The sequence below is a fragment of the Lolium perenne genome, chromosome 1 (assembly GCF_019359855.2).
Source record: "Lolium perenne isolate Kyuss_39 chromosome 1, Kyuss_2.0, whole genome shotgun sequence".
In the NCBI taxonomy this organism is placed as follows: Eukaryota; Viridiplantae; Streptophyta; class Magnoliopsida; order Poales; family Poaceae; genus Lolium; species Lolium perenne.
Window position 1 is genome coordinate 262048247 of NC_067244.2, and position 24109 is coordinate 262072355.

At 44.9% G+C, this 24109-nt stretch overlaps 1 protein-coding gene across 2 annotated transcripts; it reads left to right on the forward strand.

The window, feature by feature from the left end:
• The first annotated feature begins 2197 nt into the window (after positions 1-2197).
• Positions 2198-15257, forward strand: LOC127327782 (solanesyl-diphosphate synthase 2, chloroplastic). 2 transcript variants are annotated; one of them, XM_051354571.2, is made up of 6 exons: positions 2198-2681; positions 11473-11579; positions 13670-13797; positions 13879-13982; positions 14128-14255; positions 14344-15257. In XM_051354571.2, exons 1-6 carry the CDS (start codon positions 2507-2509, stop codon positions 14890-14892), a joined length of 1191 nt encoding a protein of 396 aa, XP_051210531.1. In that variant the 5' UTR covers positions 2198-2506; the 3' UTR covers positions 14893-15257. The 2 variants fall into 2 exon arrangements, with proteins under 2 accessions (XP_051210531.1, XP_051210529.1); XM_051354569.2 differs by lacking the exon at positions 2198-2681 and adding an exon at positions 10907-11356.
• Positions 15258-24109: the final 8852 nt, after the last annotated feature.

The following is a 24109-nucleotide window of genomic DNA, read 5'->3' on the forward strand; positions in this document are numbered from 1 at the left end:
TTCGCGACTTATGGGGCTCACCCGAAGCCTGTTTTTCCACCAGTGAGGCAGATACAAGAGAGTACAGTGTTGCGTAGCTGCATGGAGGCCTTGACTGCAGCTAGTGTTTGGCCGGCGCTCTGTCCACTGCCGCCCGGGTGACTGTCAATAGGCATGCTAAACTCGATCTCCGGGCCAAAATCAACATGGGAGACCCTAAGTAGTTCGGTAACCACTGAATCCGTTCGCGGCTGAACCTCCAAAGCATGCAACAATTCGATGGCATATGCTTCCGAGCCGAACCCTCATTCGTGACAACACGCAAACCTTCAGCCGGTGAGTAGCACCGTGAGCTGAACGATGCCTAGTCCTAATCACCACGTGAGAGATTCCGAAGCCTGGGGTTTAAATTCCGAGTTTAACTCTTGGATGAAGGTTTGGTGAAGCAGATTACTTTCCGAGCTCAATGTTTTGTACTAGGTTCGAGTTGAACTCAAACAAATCTAAAATTCGGACGAAGAAATAATCTCGATATCATGTTTGAAATTTCGATGAGGCCTGGAATATTATTTCTGTTTCCAAAGTTTTTAGACCTTGGTGCCAACGAGAAATCATTGGCAGACCATTCACCTTTAATCTGAATAAATAGGCTATGACAACCATGTGAATGGAGGGTGGTTGGTATAACTGTTAATTTAAAACTGCTCATGTGAGCATATGTACCTTGTGACAAAAGATGGCATTCCTGTTGCTAAAAGTTTCACGCATACATTACATGTTCAGGGCTTACGTGCACATGTGAAGGTGTTTTGGTTTGTTAAAAAGTAATTCTGCTCAAAATGTCACTTTTTAAAGCACCGAGTTTTGTTACTTTTGCACAGAGCGTGCCACATTTTGTTTCCATGAAACTACATTTGCCCCTTTGGCAGCAAGCACAAAAAACAGAGGGGTTGATTTTGATTGAATTGTACACATTAGTTTGCATATTTTGATAGTCTTGTACTCTAGAAGCATCTACCAAGTTGTCTACCGGTCGGATTCGTACACTATAAAACAGTCTACTGAATGGTCTATATATTAAAGGATACTATGGAAAAGGATACGTAACACATTTGTGTGCTTAGACTTGTGGTGAAGTTTGTTGTAACATGAGAGTTTCTTAAACATCCCAAACTACCTAAAATACAATTTGTGTGAATGAACTATAGTTTTAAAGTACTATAAAATTTAATCCTAAACACTAGGATATCAGAAAATATATGCTGTAATATGCATAAGTTCTTTTTTGCATTGTTAATTCTTTTAATTATACCCGAAGACATGAAAAGCATCTAGGACGATACATTAAAAGATGTACATTAGTTTCAAAGATAAGGTGGGTTATGAGGAAGTAAATAATATCTATATACATAGATGAGAAGGGGGAGAGCACATATAGATAGATGAGAAGTCGGGAGGATGGTGTGTGACATATAGAAAAATCTTTTTTATAAGAAATTTCAGTTTCTTGCAAAAGTGCAGTCCATGGAATGACAAACACAATCTATACGCCCCTCTGTTAACACCGAAGCTAACCACCCATCCACGCAGCTTGCGCAATCACAACTGTAGCTTGTGTAGCCGCCGCCGCTGGACAGGTTCCAGCCGTGTGCGTCGAGCGACGACAACGAGGACGAGGATGACCACGAAGACATGTAGTACATGGGTAGCCAATACTATAATTAGTTTTTTTTTTAAAATCATGTATGCAATAAAACAATAATTAAATTCTCTATAAATATCCGATTATAAACAGTACGAGGGCTACGGTTGGCAGCCCATATGCTCCGATTTCCGTGCCCCCCCTATAGGGTAAAAAACGAACGCCGGACGCCATATACGATGTTTTTTAGCTTTGGAGAACGTGGCAGAGCAGTTTTTTTATCGACGTTCGGGGGACTGGACCGGAGATTCTCTTAAGCTATGCAAGTCCATTAACCCTGCAAAATCGTAAAATCAATAGTAGAGCGAAAGAGCACAACTAGGCATTTTCCACTGGCTGCAGCCGTGTGGAGTTCTGGAAGCAGTAGAGTCAAAACTTGCAGTTGATAAAGCTCACTCACACTCACACACACACGGGCCGGTTGGCAGGTTGCTGAGCAGAGAGAGGAGCTGCTGCATTCTATGGCCCTCATGAATCCACAGATCCCCCTTTCTCCTCCTCCGCAAGCTCCGGTTTTTAAACCTCCTCCGCGGCCCCTCTCCCTCCACCCGCCCCCGGAGCAGCGCAGCCTTCCATCCAGTTCCAACTCCTCACCGTCTCTCCCTCCCCCCTCCCTCCTCCACGCAGCAGGACAAGTACCGCCACCGAATTGGGCAAAATCCCCCTCACACGCAACCAATCGCGAGCCACAATCACCCATTTTTTCCCGCGGCCCGCCGTTCCACTACAAGGAGGTTCTGCCGTCTGTGGTTCTTGGGAGCTCCGAGCGCGTAGCTTCGTGTCAAGGTTCTTGGATTGCTGGGTGAGCCCGCTAGCTCGTGGGAGATGCTGTCTGTGAGCTCCCCGAGGGTGCACATGAGCAGGGGCGTCGCGGACCCGGTCCAGCTGGCCTCCTGCCGGTGCCGCTGGGCATGCCGGGCGGCCGCGCGGGCGGTGCCGCCGCCGCCGCCCAGGCGCCGCACGCCTTGTGTTTGTTTCGTGGCCGCGCCCAGCCAGACAGGTTTGCGTGCTTCTTGTTTCTTTCAGCTGTCTTTACCACTGCAGACTGCACCCTATCTTTAGCAACGGTTGTTGGACTTTGGAGTGAAGCTGAGCTAGAGTTCGTCTGTCTGCGCAGGTATTGCTGCCATCGACGTGGCGAGGCTCCCTGAGCGCGTGTCCGTCTCGTCTCTGCTGGAGGTCGTCTCGGACGACCTGCTCAAGCTCAACAACAACCTGAAAGCGGTGAGCGTCTTATCGAGGTCTTTGTTAATTAAGTTTGCTCAAGATTGCTTTGCGAAAGATGCGCTCATTGATTGGCTACTAGGTGCTCACATTGATCATGGTATGAAGTTGCGTAGGAAATTCTTTCTAAGTATGATGCAACAGCTGTATTGGCCTGCTATTTTTGCTAATGACACCATCCAGGGTTACGGTTTCGATTTCCCATACGATGCAGAAAATCATAGGAAAACGGACCAACTGCAAGTACAGTCCAAATAGTGTGAACCTGCGAAAGAAGTGTGCACTGTCTTATTTTACTTCAATCTCGAGCTGTGGTTCAACTTGACAGTGCCGCAGTCTTAAATCGCTGTAACTTCCTCTCGATAGATCAGAGATGTTAACAGACAGTGCATGCAGTGGCGCAGCCACATCCCGGCAATCCTAGGTGGCCGCCTGCAGGGGCAGAACTACATAGGCTCATCAGGGTGCATCTGCAACGGGGCACTGAATTTTCTAGTTAGCAATTATGCCAAAAAAATTAGCTTGTGCGCCACCCTATGTCATGTAAAGTGAACCCTGGTAGCCTAAATTCAAGTGTCAAAGAACGCCATTACACTCTAGTGAACCCTGGTTAGTCTTTGTCTACCTCTGCCCCTGGCCGCCCGGGCTCTGATGAGGAATCTCCACAGGGTTACAGCACACTACAAAGATTTACTGAGTTGATTGCGGGCAAATTCCAGTCTACTTAGAGGCTGATTCCGCCACTAAGTACAGAGATGGATCAAAAACCTGCAGTAGCTACTATGATTTCACAGACTATTCTAAGTTAATTAAATTACAAGGGAATTGGGGCTAAAAGAAAATAAGCCAGTGTCATTTGCAATACACATGTTGGCACTGGTTTACCTGTTCTTTAAAAGTGGACTGCATATCATACACAGGAATACAGTCTAATGATATGGCTAAAGACAATGACAGCTTCCTACTGGTGCACGCTTTCCAAACCATCCTAATCGTGTATTGGCCCCATATTTGATGACGTGGAGTTCAGCAGCACCGCTAGTGACTAGCTGCCTTTTTCTGGTCTCTGTTTGCGTAATCTCGAGCTGTGTTTCAACCTAACAGTGCCGCAGACTTAAATCACCGTTACTTCCTCTCTATATACCAGAGATGTTGACAGACCGTATATGTAGTGGCGGAGCCACATCCCGGCTGGCCTCCTGCTAGGGCAGAGCTACATAGGCTTATCAGGGTGCACCCGCAACTGGGAACGGAATTTTTAGTTAGCAATTATGCCAAGAATTTAGCTTGTGCGCCACCCTATGTCATGTAAAGTGAACCCTGGTAGCTGAAATTTAGGTTTCAAAGAACACCATTACACTCTAGTGAACCCCGGTCACTCTTGGTCTAGCTCAGCCCCTGGCCGCCCGGGCTCTTTTGAGGAATTTCCATACGGTTACAGCACAGTACAAGGATTTATGGAGTTGATTGCAGGCAAATGTCTGTCGGCCTAGTATGCGTACTTTGCCCAGGCTCTACTTAGAGGCTGGCTCCGCCACTAACAGAGCTGGATCAAAAACCTGCAGTACCTACTATGATTTCACGGATTATTCTAAGTTAATTAAATTACAAGGCAATTGGGGCTAAAAGAAAATAAGCCAGTGTCATTTGCAATGCACATGTTTGCACCGGTTTACCTGTTCTTTAATAGTGGACTGCACATAATACACAGGACTACAGTCTAAAGATATGGTTAAAGACAATGACAGCTTCCTACTTGTGCACGCCTTTCAAACCGTCCTAATCATGTATTGGCCCCATATTTGATGACTTGGAGCTCAGCAGCACCACTGGTGACTAGCTGCCTTTTTCTGGATAGGTCATCTCTGTTTGCGTAATCAAGACAGCAAACTTCAGAGCACATATCGAACAGATAAATGCACATATCTACACTAGTATTTGACATAAGATTTTTCCACACTAGTTCCTGCTGAGTTCTTATTTCCACAGTAACTACTAAGTAGCTGACATGATCTCAATAGCTTATTGGTGCAGAAAATCCAGTTCTAGTTTCTGCCGCAGAACAAATTTTTGGTGCTGGTGGAAAGAGATTAAGACCAGCATTGGTTTTTCTGGTGTCCAGAGCAACTGCAGAGTTAGCTGGTTTGCCGTAAGTTCCTCTTCTTGTTGCAGCCTTAAAATTTCTGTTCTTTTAATTATGCACTCAGACCTTTATATATTTGCATTCCAGGGAGCTAACTACAGAGCATCAACGTTTGGCAGAGATTATAGAGATGATTCACACTGCAAGTTTAATACATGATGATGTCATAGATGATAGTGGGATGCGAAGAGGTACATATGTTGCTATATACAAACGAATCAGCAATCGTTCAATAGAAAAGCGTTCTCTGTTGTTTATTCATCCTAATGAAATGGTTCAATGAGGAAACAAGGATTTTTTTTTTTTTTTATTCTAAACTAGATCTGGTTGTTTGCAGGGAAAGAGACCATTCATCAGCTATATGGAACCCGTATAGCCGTGCTTGCTGGTGATTTTATGTTTGCGCAATCTTCTTGGTTTCTTGCTTTTTGTCTAACCGATGTAAGATGCGACAATTTAAGCTCATTATCACCACTATAAAAATGTTCATGAAATTTCTTTTCTAGATGATACCAAGTATTGATAGAACCATAAGGTAAAGCAGAAAACCATGAAAAAGCGGTACCGGTTAAAGACAAGGGAAATAAATGCACTTTTAAAGGATCAGAATTGCCAGCTTCTCCTAATTGTGCTAAATATTGACTAACATGTTCCCAAGTTGTCTTATTGTCTACCCCATTAAATTTAGCAAAATCAGGCACCTTGTAGCCTTGGGGGTACGGTAAAGCATCGAAATATTCCGGATAAGGTTTTTGATACATCCGACTTACAGGCTTCGGCTCAATTCCGAAGTTATCATAGAACATCTTTTGCAATTCTGACCTAAGTGTAGCCATATTTTCGTCTATGGCGGACGAATTTACTTGTGGTGATTGCACAGGAACAACAGCATTACTAGCCATGGGATTTACTCGCGCTACTGGTACCGAATTAAAATTCGGCGCCATGTTCGTGGCTACCGGGCGTGGGACTTGATTCGGTGGTTTCACCGAATAAGGCACACTCCTAATAGGACTAGGGCATGTTGGCGCAGTCATGATCTGATTATCTTGGCTAAAGTAAGGATTCATCGGCATCTCACGAAGAACTGCCGATGAAGTAGGTAATGTTGGATTAGGGTTTCCTACAGCAGCGCCTGTACCAACATTAACAGAAGCATCTTGAGGCGTGTTCTTACTGGCTTTCAAGTATTCTACCATAGCATCATAGGCTTGACGACTAGACTCAGTAGCATAATGATTAATTGCAGCCAATTGATCAGCAGAAAACAAGCTAGTACTTACAGAGGGCTCGGCTGGATCGCCGAGCAGTGGTGGAAGCTTGACCTCCCCAAGCGAAGTGGCACCGCCTTGGCGGTCCTTCTTGAAGCTTGCAAGGAACGTCTCCCTGTCTTCCTCCTCTTGCCTCTTCTTCAAAGCCTCGAACTCCTCCTTGCGCTTCTTTTCCAGCGCCTCAAGTTGCTCTTGACGCCTCCTTTTGAGCGCCTCATAGGCTTCGAGTTGTTCTGCCGAAAGATCATCGAAGCTAGGCTTGATGATGTTTTCGGCGCTAATCTCAGCAGGCTGGGGTAGCTTGCCGTCTGACATGATGATCTTCCCCAGCGGAGTCGCCAAAAAGTGTGTTCGCACACGAACACGTCACCGTGTACCTCCGGCGTCGAGCGCGATACGCAGGACACGTCGCCGGAGGAGGCTCGCCGGAAGCGCGATACGCAGGACAATCCGGCGGGCTCTTTTGAGAACCCGAAACCCCACACATCCGGGAGAGACCCCGTCTGGGCGCAAGGCGGTGATGGGCTGCCCTAGATCGGTTCGCCCGCCCCTAGGACCTCGCAGGTCGAAGCTCTCCAACACGAAGAACGCCGACGAACGAAGAGCAGAAAACAAGAACGAGAGAGAAAAAGTAAAGGTTTGTAGATTGGTTTTGCGATTGTGTGTTGTTGTTCAATCGACCGTCACCCTTTATGTATATAAAGAGCGGCTGGACTTTCCGTGCAAGATAGATGGTTGGATTCACGTCACAAACCCTAATTAGAGTCCAACTCGAACAAGTAAACCTGAGATTTCCGTAACTGTTCGGTCAGAAACCTTCCTGCACCTTCTGCACCATATTTGAGGCAGCAAACGATCTCGGATCAAAATCTCGTAAACAGCAAAGTTGTTCGTCTCGAAAAAAAGAAGAACTTTCATGTTGACAACTTTTCCATCTGAGCTCATCTTGATCGTTCAATTGAGGTCGCAAGAAAAAAGATCAATTCTGACTTTCTGTCTCAGCCCTAGCCTTGGTTCGCGTCTGACCTTAGAGGTCTCTATGGTCGAGCGCCCCAGACTCGGTAATTCAGGTTTCAGCTGTATTTTGGCTCCAGAAGTTGCATACTAGCTCGGATTGCGATGATTCAAAAAGCAAAATTGCTTGTCTCGGCGAGACGCACAACTTTAGTATCTATCATTTTTTCATTTGAGGCCATCTTAAATTTTCACTTTTTTAAGGAAAAATCGTGTGTCAACAACTATAAAACAGTCTACTGAATGGTCTATATATTAAAGGATACTATGGAAAAGGATACATAACACATTTGTGTGCTTAGACTTGTGGTGAAGTTTGTTGTAACATGAGAGTTTCTTAAACATCCCAAACTACCTAAAATACAATTTCTGTGAATGAACTATAGTTTTAAAGTACTATAAAATTTATTCCTAAACACTAGGATATCAGAAAATATATGCTGTAATATGCATAAGTTCTTTTTTGCATTGTTAATTCTTTTAATTATACCTGAAGACAGTAAAAGCATCTAGGACGATACATTAAAAGATGTACACTAGTTTTAACGATAAGGTGGGTTATGAGGAAGTAAAAAATCTCTATATACATAGATGAGAAGGGGGAGCGCGTATATACATAGTTGAGAAGACGGGGAGCATAAAAAAACTGGCTCTGTCTAGAATTATAAACTTAATGGTGTGCGACAGGCGTCGTATCTTATGCATCCCCTAGTTTGCTGTATCCCTGCATCCATCCATTCTCGACCATTCGATCTAAATCGTGTGTGGATGCTCATTCCTATGCAAATTTGCACTAGAGCGCCCGCGTGCAGCTTGTGTTTTTTGCAAATCAGCCCCTAAACATCAAAATATCACATGCCCCAGCACCTTGTCTTATCACACGGGCTGGTTCTCCCGATGCCGATGGAGACGGCGGCGGTGACGAGCTGGGCACGGCGGTACCAAGTCTGTGAGCCGCGCCCCCCGTGAAAATTCGTCCGTGCTCGCTGGATCAAGATGCCATTGGACCGGCCGGCATCTGCGCCCACTTACAAGCTTATTTGGATGGTCCCGAAGAGATCTGCCGTGATATATACAGGTCCCTCCGCGCATGTTCTCCTCGCCGGTCTCTGGCGCCGAGGCCGGCGGCGTACGCAGCCTCTGCACCGTCGCCGACTTGTGGGTGCTGCACGACGCCGGCCTTGTACAGTCTGGCGTGGACTGCGAGCACAGAAGGGTTTGGGAGATTGGCCTGCTACGGACTGAATTTTCCTTCTGTGCAACAAGGATAGCTTGGGAGATTGGCCTGACTGAAGTTCCGTTTTTCATGTTTACTGCATCTTGTAATTGCAGATTGGTTCTGAGTGATCAAACGATTGCAATTGCTCTTTGTTGCATGTGCGTACAGAGTTAGACTGTGAATGTACTGATGTACATCGTTGGTGAATACTGTTTTTTCAGAAAGAAGTGAATGTAAGTTGTTTGGAATGGAAATTTGAGAAAGAAACAATTTCTTATTGCCCTATGAGAAAGAAACATTTTGGAGAGCATTTTGGAATAGCTCACAGTACTGAAACAAGTATATAGATAAAGTGTTCAGAGCATTTTGTAGTGTCTATACTCAGGTAAGAACTGAAAAATAATCTACAACCAAATACCAAAAGTCACTGAGTGGTACTTCCTAAAAAGACTACGATCCAATAATAAGAGAATTTCCATCATCATTCATGTCAATTCACTAAAGCTTCCTGAAACACGCTATTGGACAAAATAAAAGTTCTTGCATATGCCAACCACTAAGACAAATAGTGGGACAAAATAAGTTCTGATCCATAACAAAGACCATACCAAATAAAATTTTGTGACCTTGGCTTTAGCTTCTTTCTTCTTCATTTTCTTTTCTTCCATGTTCATCTCTTTTCCTCTTATTATTCTTTTATTTCACCATTTTCTTGGTAGAACCGTTTGTTGTATCATATGTTCATACATTGTCCATTCAGTTTCCTATTTGATAATCATGAGCCAAATCTGTTGTATATGCTTGACATAAGGAACATAGATCAGTCATTGTTTAGTCGTATACTATGGCCTGACTGTCATAGTAAGATCACGGCAGAAGACCTCAGATTGCAACTACAACAAAGCATAAGCAATTGTTTCTTTCTGGAATTTCCATTTACAACAACTACAGTCAGTACATTCAGATTGTGAACTCCCAAGCTACACACACCCAACAAAGAGTAAATGCAATCGATTACCTTCTCAGGAGGCTAATCTACAAGTATTAGATACAGACTGTAAACAAACAACTAAAAAATTCAGAGACCAATTTCCCGAGCTAGCCTCGTTGCTCTACAATACAAAGGGATTGCTGCCCACGCGAGCCTGTAACACCCGACGTCGTGAGAAGTAGTCAGGAGGCGCAAGCACAAGGCCATATAGGGGACGCCGGCAGCGAGGAGGCTGGCCGACACTAGCGGCCTTGGCGTCAGGGACCAGCGAGGAGGACGTGCGCGGAGACAGCCAGCGGCCTGTATGGAGCACGCAGATCTCGTCGAGGCCGTCGACTGGCATCTCGCTTCCGGCGACAGCAAGCACGATGGATTCTACTGTATTAGGGATTGCGGAGCTTGCCGCCGCCGCCGCTGTGATTTTTAGGGATAATAACACAACAGGTGGTTGGTGGGGATTCAGGGGGTACTTTGCAAAATATGTTGGCTGGATGCGGGCAGTTAAGTGCAAAACTTCATAGAATTGAGACGGCGTGCACGATTTAGATCGAATGGTCGAGAATGGATGGATGCAGGGATACAACAAACTAGGGGATGCATAAGATACGACGCCCCCCGTGTGCGACATATAGAAACATCTTTTTTTATAAGAAATACCAGTTTTTTCTCGCAAAAGTGCAGTCCATGGAATAGCAAACACAATCTATGCGCCCCTCTGCTAATACCGAAGCTAACCACCCATCCACGCAGCTTGTGCAATCACGACTGCAGCTTGCGTAGCCGCCGCCACCGCACATGTTCTAGCCGCGTGCGTCGAGTGACGGCGACGACAACGAGGACGAGGACGACTACGAAGACACGTAGTACATATGTAGGCAGCAGTATGACTAGTTTTTTTTTTAAAATCACGTATGCAATGAAACAATAATTAAATTCTTATAAATTTCTGATTATAAACATTACGAGGGCTGCGGTTGGCAACCCACAGGCTCCGATATCCGTGCCCCCCCTATTAGGGTAAAAAATGAACGCCGGACGCTATATGCGACGATTTTTAACTTTGGAGAACGCAACAGAGAGGAGATTCTCTTAAGCTATGCAAATCCATTAACCCTGCGAAATCGTAAAATCAATAGTAGAGCGAAAGAGCACAACAAGCCATTTTCCACTGGCTGCAGCCTTCTGGAAGCAGAGTAGAGTCAAACTCGCAGGTGATAACACACACGGGCCGGTTGGCTGGTTGCTGAGCAGAGAGGCGAGCAGCTCCATTCTATGGCCCTCATGAATCCACAGATCCCCCTTTCTCCTCCTCCGCAAGCTCCGGTTTTTAAACCTCCTCCTCCGCGGCCCCTCTCCCTCCACCCGCCCCCGGAGCAGCGCAGCCTTCCATCCAATTCCTCACCGTCCCCGTCTCTCCTCCCTCCTCCCTCCTCCACGCAGCAGGACAAGTACCGCCACCGAATTGGGCAAAATCCCCCTCACACGCAACCAATCGCGACCCACAATCACCCATTTTTTCCCGCGGCCCGCCGTTCCACTACAAGGAGGTTCTGCCGTCTGTGATTCTTGGGAGCTCCGAGCGCGTAGCTTCGTGTCAAGGTTCTTGGATTGCTGGGTGAGCCCGCTAGCTCGTGGGAGATGCTGTCTGTGAGCTCCCCGAGGGTGCACATGAGCAGGGGCGTCGTGGACCCGGTCCAGCTGGCCTCCTGCCGGTGCCGCTGGGCATGCCGGGCGGCCGCGCGGGCGGTGCCGCCACCGCCGCCCAGGCGCCGCACGCCTTGTGTTTGTTTCGTGGCCGCGCCCAGCAAGACAGGTTTGTTGTGTGCTTCTTCTTTCTTTCAGCTGTCTTTACCACTGCAGACTGCATCCTATCTGTACCAACGTTGGTTGGACTTTGGAGTGAAGCTGAGCTAGAGTTCGTATGCGCAGGTCTTGCTGCCATCGACGTGGCGAGGCTCCCTGAGCGCGTGTCCGTCTCGTCTCTGCTGGAGGTCGTCTCGGACGATCTTCTGAAGCTCAACAACAACCTGAAAGCGGTGAGCGTCTTATCGAGGCCTTTGTTAATTAAGTTCGCTCAAGATTGCTTTTTTTTTTATTTTAAAGATGCACTCATCACATTTAGGCTGTAAACGATTGAGCTAGCAGTTTCCTTTTGTCCACTGAGTGTCTAATAGGTGCTCACATTGATCATGGTATGAAACTGCGTAGGAAGTTTCTTCCGCAATATGACACAATAGCTGTATTATCCTGCTATTTTTGCTAACAACACCGTCCAGGGTTACGATTCCGATTCCTCATAAGATGTAGAAAATCGTAGGAAAACAGAGCAGCTGCAAGTTCAGTCCAAATAGTGTGAACCTGCAAGAGAAGGGTGCATTCTCTTCTTTTATTTTCAATCTCGAGCTGTGTTTCAACCTAACAGTGCTGCAGTCTTAAATCGCCCTAACTTCCTCTCTATAGACCAAAGATGTTGACAGACACAGTGCATGCAGTGGCGCAGCAACATCCCGGCAACCCCGGGTGGCCGCCTGCAGGGGTAGAGCTACATAGGCTTATCAGGGCGCAGCTGCAACTGGGCACAAAATTTTCTAGTTAGCAATTATGCCAAAAAAAATTTAGCTTGTGCACCACCCTATGTCATGTAAAGTGAACTCTGGTAGCCTAACTTCAAGTGTCAAAGAACGCCATTACACTCTAGTAAACCCTGGTTAGTCTTTGTGTAGCTCTGCCCCTGCCCCCTTGGGACCTGCCGAGGAATCTCCATAGGGTTACAGCACAGTACAAGGATTTACTGAGTTCAGTGTGGGCAAAGTCCAGTCTACTTAGAGGCTGATTCCGCCACTAAGTACAGAGATGGATCAAAAACCTGCAGTAGCTACTATGATTTCACAGACTATTCTAAGTTAATTAAATTACAAGGGACATATACAATTTGGGCTAAAAGAAAATAAGCCAGTGCCATTTGGAATGCACATGTTGGCACCGGTTTACCTCTTCTTTAAAAGTGGACTGCATATCATACACAGGAATACAGTCTAATGATATGGCTAAAGACAATGACAGCTTCCTACTGGTGCACGCTTTCCAAACCATCCTAATCGTGTATTGGCCCCATATTTGATGACTTGGAGTTCAGCAGCACCGCTAGTGACTAGCTGCCTTTTTCTGGTCTCTGTTTGCGTAATCTCGAGCTGTGTTTCAACCTAACAGTGCCGCAGTCTTAAATCACCGTTACTTCCTCTCTATATACCAGAGATGTTGACAGACCGTATATGTAGTGGCGGAGCCACATCCCGGCTGGCCTCCTGCTAGGGCAGAGCTACATAGGCTTATCAGGGTGCACCTGCAACTGGGAACAGAATTTTTATTTTGCAATTATGCCAAGAATTTAGCTTGTGCGCCACCCTATGTCATGTAAAGTGAACCCTGGTAGCCAAAATTTAGGTTTCAAAGAACACCATTACACTCTAGTGAACCCCGGTCAGTCTTGGTCTAGCTCTGCCCCTGGCCGCCCGGGCTCTTTTCAGGAATTTCCATACGGTTACAGCACAGTACAAGGATTTATGGAGTTGATTGCAGGCAAATGTCTGTCGGCCTAGTATGTGTACTTTGCCCAGGCTCTACTTAGAAGCTGGCTCCACCACTAACAGAGCTGGATCAAAAACCTGCAGTAGCTACTATGATTTCACGGATCATTCTTAGTTAATTAAATTACAAGGCAATTGGGGCTAAATGAAAATAAGCCAGTGTCATTTGCAATGCACATGTTTGCACCGGTTTACCTGTTCTTTAATAGTGGACTGCACATAATACACAGGACTACAGTCTAAAGATATGGTTAAAGACAATGACAGCTTCCTACTTGTGCACGCCTTTCAAACCATCCTAATCGTGTATTGGCCCCATATTTGATGACTTGGAGCTCAGCAGCACCACTGGTGACTAGCTGCCTTTTTCTGGATAGGTCATCTCTGTTTGCGTAATCAAGACAGCAAACTTCAGAGCACATATCAAACAGATAAATGCACATATCTACACTAGTTTTGGACATAAGATTTTTCTACACTAGTCCTGCTGAGTTCTTATTTCCACAGTAACTACTAAGTAGCTGACATGATCTCAATAGCTTATTGGTGCAGAAAATCCAGTTCTAGTTTCTGCCGCAGAACAAATTTTTGGTGCTGGTGGAAAGAGATTAAGACCAGCATTGGTTTTTCTGGTGTCCAGAGCAACTGCAGAGTTAGCTGGTTTGCCGTAAGTTTCTCTTCTTGTTGCAGCCTTACTATTTCTGTTTTTTTAATTATGCACTCAGACCTTTATATATTTGCATTCCAGGGAGCTAACTACAGAGCATCAACGTTTGGCAGAGATTATAGAGATGATTCACACTGCAAGTTTAATACATGACGATGTCATAGATGATAGTGGGATGCGAAGAGGTACATATGTTGCTATGTACAAACGAATCAGCAATAGTTCAATACAAAAGCGTTCTCTGTTGTTTATTCATCCTAATGAAATGGTTCGATGAGGAAACAAGGAAATTATTATATTTTATTCTAAACTAGATCTGGTTGTTTGCAGGGAAAGAGACCATTCATCAGCTATATGGAACCCGTATAGCCGTGCTTGCTGGCGATTTTATGTTTGCGCAATCTTCTTGGTTTCTTGCAAACTTAGAAAACATTGAAGTCATCAAGCTCATCAGCCAGGTACTGAAGGACTCCACTTAAACTCCATCCTAGTCTGTAAAACTATATATGTTTTTTTGTGTAAACAGTCAATGTGCTCTGCTCACAGGTGATCAAGGACTTTGCCAGTGGTGAGATAAAACAACAATCAACTCTCTTCGATTGTGACGTCACCCTCGACGACTACCTGCTCAAGAGCTACTACAAAACTGCCTCCCTGCTGGCGTCGAGCACGAGGTCCGCCGCCATATTCAGCGGTGTCAGCACCACGATCTGCGAGCAGATGTACGAGTACGGCAGGAACCTTGGGCTCTCATTCCAAGTAGTCGACGACATTCTCGACTTCACCCAGTCGGCCGAGCAGCTTGGCAAGCCGGCAGGGAGTGACCTGGCAAAGGGGAACCTGACAGCCCCGGTCATCTTCGCCCTGCAGGAGAATCCGGCGCTGAGGGAGATTATCGACTCTGAGTTCTGCGACACGGGCTCGCTGGCGACGGCCATGGAGCTTGTCCACAGTAGCGGCGGGATCAGACGGGCGCAGGAGCTCGCGAGGGAGAAGGGTGATTTGGCGCTCCGGAATTTGGAGTGCCTTCCTAGGAGTGGGTTCAGGAGCGCCCTGGAGAACATGGTCAAGTACAATCTTGAGAGGATTGACTAGGATGGATCCACTTGGTCTCTCTCCGAAGATTCAGATGACACACCTGCGGGATGTGTACATACCAGCTTCCACAAAATTCAGTATCATGTCCATTTAAGGAGATGACTGATGCAACATCGCAAGCAACATCACATCATTGGCGTCATGGTGTGTACCCACTACCTCGTGTGTACTACATGTATAACGTAGCGTTGTATTCTGCAATCTGCATCTCAAGTAACTGCCCAGGTAAATATGTACCATATACCCGAAAGATTAAATTTTATATTAGTATAACAGGTAGGAACATTATTTTTTTCTTCCAGTGGTGAGCGAATCTTGTAATTCTGTTGACCACCGGAGTATGAATTAACATTCTTATAGTTCGGAAAGTGTCTTTGGGTCCCGACCTCCACTGATTCCTTCGTTTAAAAAAAATCAAAAACATATTCAAATGTTCCAAAAAAATCAGAAAAATATTCTGGACATAATCAATGATGTATCCTACAAGTACGCAAAATCGCAATGCGAAATTGTTTGTATTGTTAGCTGCATAAAAATAACAATCAGATAAAAACGGAGGTTTGAAAATATGCATATTCAGATCCACACTTTTATCTTTTTTGCGTATCTCCAAATACGAAGTATTCAAAATTGAGAATTTGCACGTGTGGGAAACACCATTGTTTTAATTTTAAAAAAAACTCATCAATATGTTTTATTAAAACAATGGGATCACTGGAGCTGGGAAGCTAGAAATCTCCACTTATATCCCAATATATACATACACTGTAAAGATCCCTGTGCATTCTGGATTGTTGAGATGTGTATTCCTACTTGTATATTTCACTACTTTAAACTATTTACCGATAATCCTATGAGCATTCCTATGATCATCAATTTTTTAATGAATGTTCTTGTTGGGAATCAGGCAGAGCTGAGTGAATCAGTAGGTAGCCGGCTAGGATAGATCCAGCTGAGCAGAAACGAGCAGACACCACACGATTTTCCGTCGGTGGCAGAAGCTTCTTCTCTCTTTACACTTCGAATAAATGCTCTATTTGTTTGATCTTTAAAAAATAGATCAAGTGTTGCTCTCTTTTCATAATATAAAAGAAAAAAATACACTCCACTAGTACTATACTGGTGGTCGCCAGAACTCGGAGCAAGTATAGTATTCTTCGCACTGCGGCTGCGTCGGTGGTGCGAATTAACTAATTAATTAACCACCGTGTTATAGAGCATCGACGGTACTGGTACGACTCGTGATGAACGATGGCGAGGTCGATCTGAATCGGCCATTATTAATGACGAGACCGATGAACATGGAGATGCTGGCCTCTCTGCGTGTGCTTGTCGCCGTACTCGAAAAATACTTGCAAGGAGTAGTAAAATTGCAATGGCTGCATCTACTAGTACACGTATAGTATATTCACTTTATATATTCTCCTACCATGTGGCGTACGTCGAGCTGTCCCCTTGCACCGTACAATTTTTCAGACTAATTGTTTGCTACTCCCTTCGATTTATAATAAGTGCTACAATTTCAGTTTAAACATAGAATAGACGATTTTCTCAGAATACTTGGCACATAGAGATAGAGCAAAAAAAAAAAAAAAACCTCGACCCCAACGGATGACCTAAACTAATAAAATAGGCCAAAAAATTTAGGCGCACCCGTGCTGCGCCACCGCGGTCCTAGCCACCACCTCAGTTATCCGCCTCTAGATCTAGTCGCGCCGTAACCCGCCGCGTTGTTTGGCTCAAAAAGAAAACTACGCCGACTCGTACCAATAGCAACACAGGGTTCCGTGGCGTCTGGCTGTGGCAATCTAGCTGCTAGGCCGTCGAGATCACCAACAGCGGGGCGCGGCTGTAGCTAGGGACCTTCGAGTCACCCAAGCTTGCCACCCACACCTACGATGTGGTGGCATGGAGGTTGTACTAGCCCCACGGCGATCTCAAATTCCCTGACGTGTTGAGCGCCGAGGAGGCCGAGTTCCTCGCCACTCCATTTTGGGTGATGACCCGCGCCGAGAGCTGGAGCACCGCCATGCATACCTGCGCCAACGCATGCACCAAGACGACAAGGAGGCCATGGTGCGGTTCCGCGAAGCACACCTAGAGCTCGACTTCTACACCAAGAGGGACAACAAGAAGAAGCAAGCTGATGCAGGCGGAGCTTCAACATCCAAGGGGTAGGATGGCCCCTCGACCATCACCGCCGAGTCATTATAAGAGGAGATGGATGACACATTTTGGGCATCACTTGCCCAATCCTCCGATGATGTGGACGGCGATTTCTGGGATGATCCCAAGGGGTGTCAATGTTGAAGAGTTGAAGGTGTAGAAGTAGTGTCAATGATGTTTATCTAGTGCCTAAGCAGTGTCGATGATGTCTATCTAGCGTCAAAGCGTCGAAATTGTGTAGAACTAGTGTTGATGTGCCTATCTCGTGTTCAAATCGAAATGTCGATGTGCCTATCTAGTGTTCAAATCGAAATGTCGAAGTAACTATGTATCAAACTACCGTAATGGAAATGTTCAACTCAAACTACATTTGAAATGTTTCAAAGTTTTGAACTTTGTATGAAATTAAAATGGTGCCTGTGCCCAAAATACTTCTTCTTGAATTTCCTAGTGCCCTGTTTTACATCTTCTGAAATTGATGCCCAAAATTTGGTGCCCTAAAAGTGACAAAACATAAAAAGTGATGTCCTATGATCGAAATTTACCGAGAAAATTACAAAAAACGAACCACATATCGGGCAGTCGTTTCAAAAAGCAACCACTATTCGAATTCTTTTCAAAAAACCACCACTCTACGGTTAACACGTTGCAAGGTCCACTGATTCACGTCCGACCTGATGTTAATGACGAAACTGACGAAACGGTCCCACTGCCAGGTCTACGTGGCACAGCATAGACGGTGCGCGTCGGAGCGCCGTTGACGACCGTTAACGGCGCAGTGGGGCCCACCACTTGGTCGTTTTTTATGGACGGATCGCGTGGAGTTGACCAGCTCACTCTCCCCTAGCCTAGCCAGTGAGCTGTTGGTCGTCGCCGTCGCCGCACTGGAGCAGCGCCGCCGCCTGGAGACTTGTTGCCGTTCCCGCGAGGCACCGACGAGGGAGACGATGCCGAGCTGGCACGACGGGTCGACGAGCTCAGAGAGGCTCCCTGTAAGTGGCCGATTTGAATTTCTAGGGTTTCTGATTTGGGGGAGAATTTGGGGATTTGTATGCATTGGTCGATTTACTTCGATTCCGTTTGCATTTTTGCTCAATAGGAGTTCAATGACATCGACTATGCTCCTGATACTACTGAGGAACCTACATTTCACGGATTGGCCGTGGGATCTGGTGAACGATGCCGTGTCCACAACCTTGAGCCGGTGAGATGTGTTGCCTTTGAAGGGCCGAACACTGGTCGTCGTTTCTACCTCTGCTCCATTGAAAATGTGAGTGTTATTATTTGCTGTTGAACCAGTGCAATATTTGTGTGTAATTATATGTGTGTAATACTCTGTAATTTAACCATAGAAATTGTGTGTATATTTAGTAATTTCATAGCAAAAATCTATGTAATTGAACCATAGCATGTGAACCATTTGTTGGCAGCATATTTGAAATTATTTATGCCTAAACCATTTTCTTTTCCAGTTGATATAAATTAAGGGCAGCATTGTATTATTATGTATGTGTAGAAATATAGATAATTTACTATGGGGAATTAAGTGCACCATAGCATGGAGTGATATATATTTACTGCAGCATAATATACATAATTTCCCTAATTGTGCTCATTTTTATGCAGCATGTTACGAATCGTGGCTTCCATGCATGGGTAGATAGTGAGTGGCCTGAGCCACTACAAAATGCTTTGAAGAAACTATGGGGAATGTACTACTCTAGCAATTCAGGTAGAATTGATGACAAGGTAGAGCATGCCAGATTTGTTGAGGAGCTTGCTGCAGAGAAAAACAAGATTGAGAAGAAGTATGCAAGCCTGCTAGTTGATGTGAAGAAATTTGCAGAAGAGACTGAAAAAAGAGTGGTGGAGAGAAATTACAAGTTGATAACTTCAGGAGCTGCTGATGAAATTAATGAGCTAAAGAAGGAGGTTGCTGAGTTGAAGACGATTCTAAAAACACAGGCTGAGGTCATTAGGGCAAAGAAGGAGGAATTGGAGGCAGGAAGAGAAGCTTGGAAGACAGAAACTGATGCTTTAAAGAAAGAGAATGATGCATTGAATGAGGAGAAGAGAAAGCTGGAGTACATGCTCTATGACCTGCTGAAGCTTAGCAATGGAAACAAGGACAAGCTCAAAAGGATTAGGGAAGTGTGTGAGGAGGAGTTGTTCATTTGATGTCAACCTGGAAAATTGTAATGGTTAATTGTGGTACTGGTAGTTTGTAATGGTTAATTGTGCTACTACTAAGCTATGTAAGTGAACCCAGGTGCTGTAGGTGCTGTATGTGTTCTGTACCCTTTTGTTAGGGTATAGATTTGTGAACCTGTCCATTTGTATGTCAGACTTATCTTATGTGTGAACCTGTCATTGTGAACCTGTCAATTTGTTGTGTACCCTTGTGTTATGTTATGTGAGAACATGTCCATTTCTTGTGTACCCATGTGTTATCTATATTGGATTGTACTGGCAGTATGTCTAACTAGAGCTGGTAGTAATCTTCCAGGTTTTTTACAAAAAGCAACCACTTTTGGGGATTTGAATGACAGAAAACCACCACTCTCATACAGATCCAGCAGCACAAGGTTCAGACAATAACAATAACTGAATATAACATGGTTCAGGCAGTAACTAGAAGATAACTGATAGAGAAGATAACTCATTAAGACAGTACAAACATAAGTTCCTGGTTCAGACACATACAAACATACATAAGTTACTGGTTCAGACACATACTCTGCTTGAGATCTACCAGCACAATGTTTAGACATTACATACATAACTGATACACATACTGAGATCACAGAACACCTTTTTTGATATCTGCCATGGTAAGGTTGTCAATGTTGCTTGCTGTCAGGTATCCCTTCATCCTAGTGCTCTCTCTCCTCTCTCTTGTTGGCCTGGGGGCTTTGAATGGAGCTGCAGCACTTGTAGCAGCAGCAGATGGTCTAGCACTTGGAGCAGCAGATGCTCTACTAGCTGCAGCAGGAGCAGATGCTCTAGGACCTGCAGCAGTTGTACTTCCTGATGCTTCAGTTGATGCTGCTTTCTTCTTAGATGGTGGTGCTGCTGCAGATGCTCCAACACTTGGTGATTTCCTCTTTGGTGCAGCTGGAGCAGCACTTGGTGCTGCAGAAGGAGCAGCAGTTCCACCTGTATTCCTCTTCCATGGTGGAGGGTTCAGAGGTGCAGAAGCTTTCTTCTTCTTAGGTGCAGCAGGAGCAGGTGCTGAAGGAGCAGTAGCTGGTGCAGCAGGAGCAGGAGCAGTAGCTGGTGCAGCAGGAGCAGCACTTGGTGCTGCAGAAGGAGCAGCAGTTGCTGGTGCAGATGGAGCAGCACTTGGTGGAGCAGCACTTGGTGGTGCAGCTGGACCAGCAGTTGCTTCCTCTCTGTTCTCCTGTGAAATAAAGAAACATAAGCTACTAATAAAGGTGAACAAGGGATGAAGCATAGAAACTATACCTGATGTTTGTTTTTCCTCATTTCTAATGAAGGCTTCAATGGGACACCACAGTTGGTGTATCTATGCCCAACTTTGCCACAGTTGCCACATGTGATGCTTGCCATTCTAGAGGTTTGTTTTGGCTCTGGCACTTCAAACTTACCCTTTCTCCTTTTTGTTTGACTTCTACCCAATGACACCTTGAAAACTGGTGGATCAATGTCAGGTGTTTCAGTTTTGGTCCAGCTATCTTCACCAGGCACAGGGTAAACCACTGGATTGTATGCCTCCATGTACATTGGTTTTTTGAAGAAATCATTCACAAAGTCTTCAGGGTGTAGAAATGCCTTGTAGATGGCACTGACAGCATGACTGCATGGGATTCCACTAAGGTCCCATCTTTTGCAACCACATGTTCTTGCTGTCAAATTCACAGCATAGGTTTTGTCAGTCCCATTGGTTACTTCCCACAAACCATCAACAGATTTCTTTGATCTGTACATTCTTGACCACTTCTTGTTCTCTTCCAGAATCTCTGCATATGTTGGGCAGATCACCCATCTTGCCTTTGCTGCTCCAGTTCTCTTGTCATCATTCCTGACCATGAGCTTCTTTCTGATGCCATCAAACATTGTTCTAACTGGTTTACCTCTGACATCTAAAATCATTCTGTTGAAAACCTCACTAAGATTGTTCACAACCAGGTCAGTCTTGCAGTTGTAATCCATGGCATATCTAGCCCAAGTAGCAACAGGGATCTTCATTAGCCACTCCCAAGCCTCTAGGCACTCATCTTTCATGTTAGCCATGGCAACATCAAAACCATGCTGAGTGTAAGAGTAGCTGGCTGCATCCATATATTTCTTGAGCTCTTCACCTCTGAACCCAGCAGTTTGAAAGTTTGCATAAATGTGTCTAAGGCAGTATCTTTGAGGACAGTTGGGAAATATTTGGTTGATGGCATTAAGGAGACCCTGGTTCATATAGCTTTAATTAGTCAACTCCAATAATAAGTGTCGATGTTTATCTAAATAAGTTCATATAACTTTAGGTTTAGTGTGGAGGTTTAGGTTAGAGTGGGAGGATAAGTGTCGATGTTTAGGTTAGAGTGGGAGGATAAGTGTCGATGTTTAGGTTAGAGTGGGAGGATAAGTGTCGATGTTTATCTTAAAGTCCGAGGATAAGTGTCGATGTTTATCTTCAAGTCCGACTTGAAGATAAACATCGACACTTATCCTCGGACTTTAAGATAAACATCGACACTTATCCTCGGACTTGAAGATAAACATCGACACTTATCCTCGGACTTTAAGATAAACATCGACACTTATCCTCGGACTCTAACCTAAACATCGACAGTTATCCTCCCACTCTAACCTAAACCTCCACACTTATCCTCCCACTCTAACCTAAACCTCCACACTAAACCTAAAGTTGTCACCCTAACTTATGTAAAATGGAACATGTATTCAACAAAAAGGGAACATACCTTCTGCCTATCTGAGATAATGGTGTAGTATCCAAATTTCCCAGCCTCACCACCAAGTGCATATTTGAGCTGTGTTAGAAACCAAGACCATGATGCTGTCTCCTCCTTGTCAACCAAACCAAAAGCAATAGGGAATAGGTTGTTGTTCCCATCCCTTCCAGTAGCACACAGAATTTGTTGTCCAGTGGTAAGCTTGACAAAGCAACCATCTAACCCTGCAGAACCAAAAGCAATAATGTAAGAAATCTGCCATTTAGATGCACCAAGAAATTGCTACATATTTGTATAAAGCTACCATGCAACTCACCAAAGAATGGTCTGCACCCTTTAAGAAACCCTTCAATGGATGCACCAAGACAGTAGAACAACCCATGAAATCTAGGGTTCTTACTAGGATGCTCCAGAAGCATTTTTGTTGTCACAATGCATCTGGAGCCAGGATTTGTATCTATAACTGTCTGCAAATAATCTCTAAGCCTCCTGTACTGCTCAATCTGATCTCCTAGAACAACTTGCAAAGCTTTCTTCTTTGCTCTGTATGCCATCATCTTCTTGACATCTACACCATATTTTTCTTTTGTTGTCTCCATCACTGCCTCAACCCCAGTCCTAGGATCAATTCTGATGCTAGACTCACAGACCTTTGCAACCCACTTTCCTGTAACTTTGCAGTGCTCACCTGATGTGCCACAAGTGTGTTCAAGGTGGCACTTTCTCAGACAGAAGGTTTTTTCATTTTTAATGACTGACCCAATCATGTAAAAAGGACAACCTTCTGTAGAGCACACTGCCATCACTCTGTCTTTGCAATTCCTGTGGTACCTGAAGTTTCTAAGTTGTGCAATATGCAGGGTTTGCAGTGCTCTTCTGAACTGGTACACATCTTGGAAACACATCTTCATGCATAAGCCTTGTTCTGGGTGCAATCTACTCTCATTATACCAGACCCTAGGGTCCATCTTCTTGGCCCTGCTATTTCTTCCCTTTGGCAGAGCCCAGGACATTGTCTCAAAGCCATCATCATCCTCTGGGTCTAAATCACCATCTTGCCCTTCATCATCAGATGGCAGCCAATCTGCTGGTGTTGTGCTCTGTTGGCTGCAATGTGATCTGGTGGTAGGTCCTTTCCTCACTGGCAATTTCTTTTTGGTTACTGCTAGTGTCTCTTGCAACACCTCACAGTCACTGTCATCATCAGAGTTATCTGAATCACAGAACATGTCTTCAGGTTCCTCATCCTCACATAACTGCTTGCTTCCAGCTCTCTTTCTCTTCTTCAAATCAATAAGTTTCTCATTGAGCTCACTTTCTTCATCAGATTCTGTCTCAACTGCATCCTCTTCCATGAAATCTCCATCTTGATCATCATCTGAAGACTCTTCCCTGTCCTCTGCAATTTGTTGTTGCTCATCATCTGAACAGCCTTCTGCAATTTCTTCTTCCTCATCATCTGTACAACCTGCTGCAGCTTCTCTTTGCTCATCAACATTCTGCTTGCCCTTGTCATCAATGTTGCTCTGCTGGGTGCACAGGTAAAGCATAGCTGAATCATCAGTGCACTGAACAAATTCTTCCTGGCTGGGTAAAACCACACCATCATCATCCACTGTGTAAACAATAGGGTACCCTATTTCTGACATAGGAATTTGCTCTTCTACTGCTGGTTTGTTGATGTTTACTGGCAGTGAGCTACCTGTCTTAATAACACTGATATTTATGCACTTCTTCTCCTCATATAGCTCAATCATCTGCTCCACCTTAGTCATTCCATCCAGTTCTTCCATTCCAGCAACCCCTATGTCCTTTTCTTTCACAAAATACATGCAGTCATTGATTCCATACCCCTCTAACTCAATTATAGCTAACAAATTCAGATATGTGATGTCTGATCGGCCTAAACATCGTTCTAAATTGTCCTGTCCATCTAAATTGAACCTTACATCCCAAATTTCGTCATCCAGACTACAAATATACAGAGGAAGAACAATTAATTCTCTATTTTGCCTAGCACAAATCGGTTACACACTTTGTCTGACAGGAAGAACAAAAGCTGAGAGAAAGGAAGGACTTACTCGATGCCGCCGACGAATCCTGATGTTAAACGACTGCTGGAG

Bases quoted from the DNA above. Each gene is read 5' to 3' on its own strand.
- LOC127327782 (XM_051354571.2), top strand. From the start codon at position 2,507: ATGCTGTCTGTGAGCTCCCCGAGGGTGCACATGAGCAGGGGCGTCGCG. The intron at 13,983-14,127 runs GTACATATGTTG...GGTTGTTTGCAG, and splicing joins TGATAGTGGGATGCGAAGAG to GGAAAGAGACCATTCATCAG. The intron at 14,256-14,343 runs GTACTGAAGGAC...CTCTGCTCACAG, and splicing joins TCATCAAGCTCATCAGCCAG to GTGATCAAGGACTTTGCCAG.